Genomic DNA, 3,083 nt, shown 5'->3' on the forward strand with positions numbered 1-3,083 from the left:
TGCATGAGTGCTATTTTTCATATGTTTGATATTCAACGCCATCATCTACCCTTTCACCAACCTCCTTTCATTTCTGAATCTTCCATTAATGTCCCAGCTCCTCAAGAACCAATCCTCAAAGGTGTGTATGTATATCCATACTTATATCTCATGTATCTCTCTAGCTCTCTCTATATATCTGTTTGTACTTTGTGTGGAATGTCTTTTAATAATTGTGATTAAATACGTGTAGAAGCACCAAGGAACAGTATGGAGTTAGAGGAACAAGAAAAAGAACATGAACCAATGGATAGTTCATCTTCATCATCATTATCAAGAAAAGTTAAACAAGAAACAAACTTTAATATCCCTGTAATTTTCTACCTAGCTTTATTCTTTCTTCTTTTTCTACCTTTTACTTTAATAATCTAAAAAGTAAGTCATGATGGTGATAATTATTGTTTATCGTTTATTGTGATGGGTTGTTGGTTTCATAAATAATTCTTTAAATGTATAACTTTAATATATCTTTTTACAGATGGGTGGAATTCAAATCAAAACAAAAAGATCAAGATTAATGGATACTACTGATGTATCATCAGAATGCAGTAGTAGCTCACCTAGTACAAAAACACCTAGTCTAGTTGCAAGATTAATGGGACTTGATCTTCTTCCTGAAAATTCATCTCCTAGAACTTCTTTATCATCTCCAAGACCTTCTTCATCTTCATCCTCTCACAAACTAATTGCCCGTTCATTGCCCGTGACACCACGGGCATCCACGGGCAGTAGGACGACTTCTGCAGAAGTCGATTATCACCATCGCCATTCGCTTCAAGGCAACAAAGAGAACAGGCGAAGATTTGATGAGAATACAAGTGAGTATGCTAAGCAAATTGCGAAACAAGTGAGGGAAAATATTAGTCGAAGAGTTGGTGCCGATATTACAAACACTCCTAATAAGAAAGAACAACGAAGAGATGAGCTTCTTGTGGTGCTAAAACCTAAGAGACCAACACATCTTGATGAAGGTATTGGTTTTTATGAAGAACTTGACTAGATTTACATTTTGTCAATTTATTGTACATGTGAAGTTTTTTGAATATCTGATTTTTTTATTTTATTTTTATTTTTAGGATATGGAGGTGGAAAAGAAAATGAACCTTGCTCACCAAGGCTCAGGTTATTGGAGATCAAGAACAATCTCAACAAACCCACTTCAAATTCACCAAAATGTTCACCATTATCAACATGTTCAACAGAAGTTGTTAAAAGTCAATTGGTCAAAGAGGAAATCACGGTAGTGAAGCAAGAGATCTCAAAGAAAGTGGAATTAAAGTGCAAGAAAATTGCCAATGAAAAATATGATTTGAGATTGAAAAAAATTAATCAACGAGAAGAACTAAAATGTACCAAGAAATGCAACAACATGAAGAAGTCAACTCCGTTATCAAATCATCTTGTAAATGTCAACACTTCTACAAAGTTTATTTCTTTCAAGAAAGACATAACCTCTCCTTCTTCAACATTATCTCAAAAACAAGTACTTATCCTAACCTAGTACCAACATTACTATTACTATTACCATTATTTTTCTTATTATTTCCTCCATTTTCCAATGCAAAAATTTTTTATTCTATTTATTATCTCATATATATTCGCAGGTGACAATAGAAAGCATCACACAATTACCTAGTTGTCAGAGCCAGTCGTACAATACAATATTGAACCACAAGCCTAATGACGTCATTTTTAACAGTGACGGTGTCACCATTAACGGCGTTACATCTTCCGACTACTTTGACTACATATCAAAAATCTTGAATTATACCGGAATTGAAAGCACAACCAAAATATCCATCACACATTGGTACTCACCTTCACACCCGCTCCACCCGACAATCTTGGAAAAAGTCAACAATACCGTCGTTAACTGGAAACTTATGTTTGACGTAACCAACGAGCTTCTTGTGGAAATCTTGAAACCGTACTTAAGATTCAAACCATGGGTGTTTGATCAGCAAAAGTCAAATCGAATGTATGGGTCGGAATTAATTACAAAATTAAGCAAAAAGATTCAATCTTTTCCTGCAAAGGATTGTCAAGTGTTGGAAGATATCGATGAGTTGATAGAAGGTGATATGAGAAGTAGTACACGTGGCATCGGAGAAATAGCGTTTGATGAAGAATCGGAAGAGCTGGTGGCAGAGATTGAACGAGACATGGTTGACACGTTGGTTGGTGAGATGGCAGTTTCAGGGATGATGAAACGCCACGTTGGATTTGCATGTTAGGAAGTTGAGGTAGGCAATGTCTGACTGGGGTCACATGGTTGATTCACGTGATCAGATGCCATTCGTTTAACGGGTTGCACGTGAAAGGTCAAAAAGAAAAAAGAACAATTAAAATATTACAGTAGTATTTGGCAGCACAAAAAGACTGGGAGCTCTCAAAATGTACGGTTAGATATGGCTCAAATAGAAGGGAGACATGCTTACCTTTACAATATGAGCACTAATTCTTATTTAAGCTTTCATGTAATCATGTTTCTTTCCAATTTGTAAACATTATTATGTTTATTACTCACTTTTAGTTTTAGTACGGAATATTGATATTAAAATATATTTAGCAATAATAGTGGCGGAGCCATGTTACAGACACTGTTAGCACTTTCTATCAATGGATTTTGGTGGTGAAGCATAATAAGTTACTATTGTTAAGTAATATACGTGAATCAGTAAAAAAAAATAATTAATAAAATAAAATAAAAATGCATGTATAGTGTTTTTTTGAGACTGACATTAAACATCTGAGCACAATGGTGCAATGCCAAATCTTGATATTTACGGAGTGAAACTTTGATAAAAATGAAGAAAAAATCTTGATCACTATTCGTGTTGTAAATATGTATTTATAATCGAATACTAAATATTTAGAAATTAAATCATTGGCTATGGTATGATCATGTGTTGCGACTTGCGAGTAATGTTGTGAAGTTATTGTGTGACGTGGCAATGTAGTAAAAAATATGATATAATTGTAAAAGAGGATTGTTTAATGTTGTGTGTTATATACTAAAATAGGATAGGATTAGTAGTTGAATG

The 3,083-nt window shown here is 34.1% G+C and overlaps 1 protein-coding gene across 1 annotated transcript; it reads left to right on the forward strand.

Annotated features, from left to right (window-relative positions):
• The first annotated feature begins 232 nt into the window (after positions 1 to 232).
• LOC139897197 (uncharacterized) lies at positions 233 to 2,577 on the forward strand. Its single transcript, XM_071879867.1, has 4 exons — positions 233 to 351; positions 518 to 1,010; positions 1,116 to 1,522; positions 1,644 to 2,577. Exons 1-4 carry the CDS (start codon positions 250 to 252, stop codon positions 2,271 to 2,273), a joined length of 1,632 nt encoding a protein of 543 aa, XP_071735968.1. The 5' UTR covers positions 233 to 249; the 3' UTR covers positions 2,274 to 2,577.
• The last annotated feature ends 506 nt before the right edge of the window (positions 2,578 to 3,083 follow it).

The sequence above is a fragment of the Rutidosis leptorrhynchoides genome, chromosome 3 (assembly GCF_046630445.1).
Source record: "Rutidosis leptorrhynchoides isolate AG116_Rl617_1_P2 chromosome 3, CSIRO_AGI_Rlap_v1, whole genome shotgun sequence".
Taxonomy (NCBI): Eukaryota; Viridiplantae; Streptophyta; class Magnoliopsida; order Asterales; family Asteraceae; genus Rutidosis; species Rutidosis leptorrhynchoides.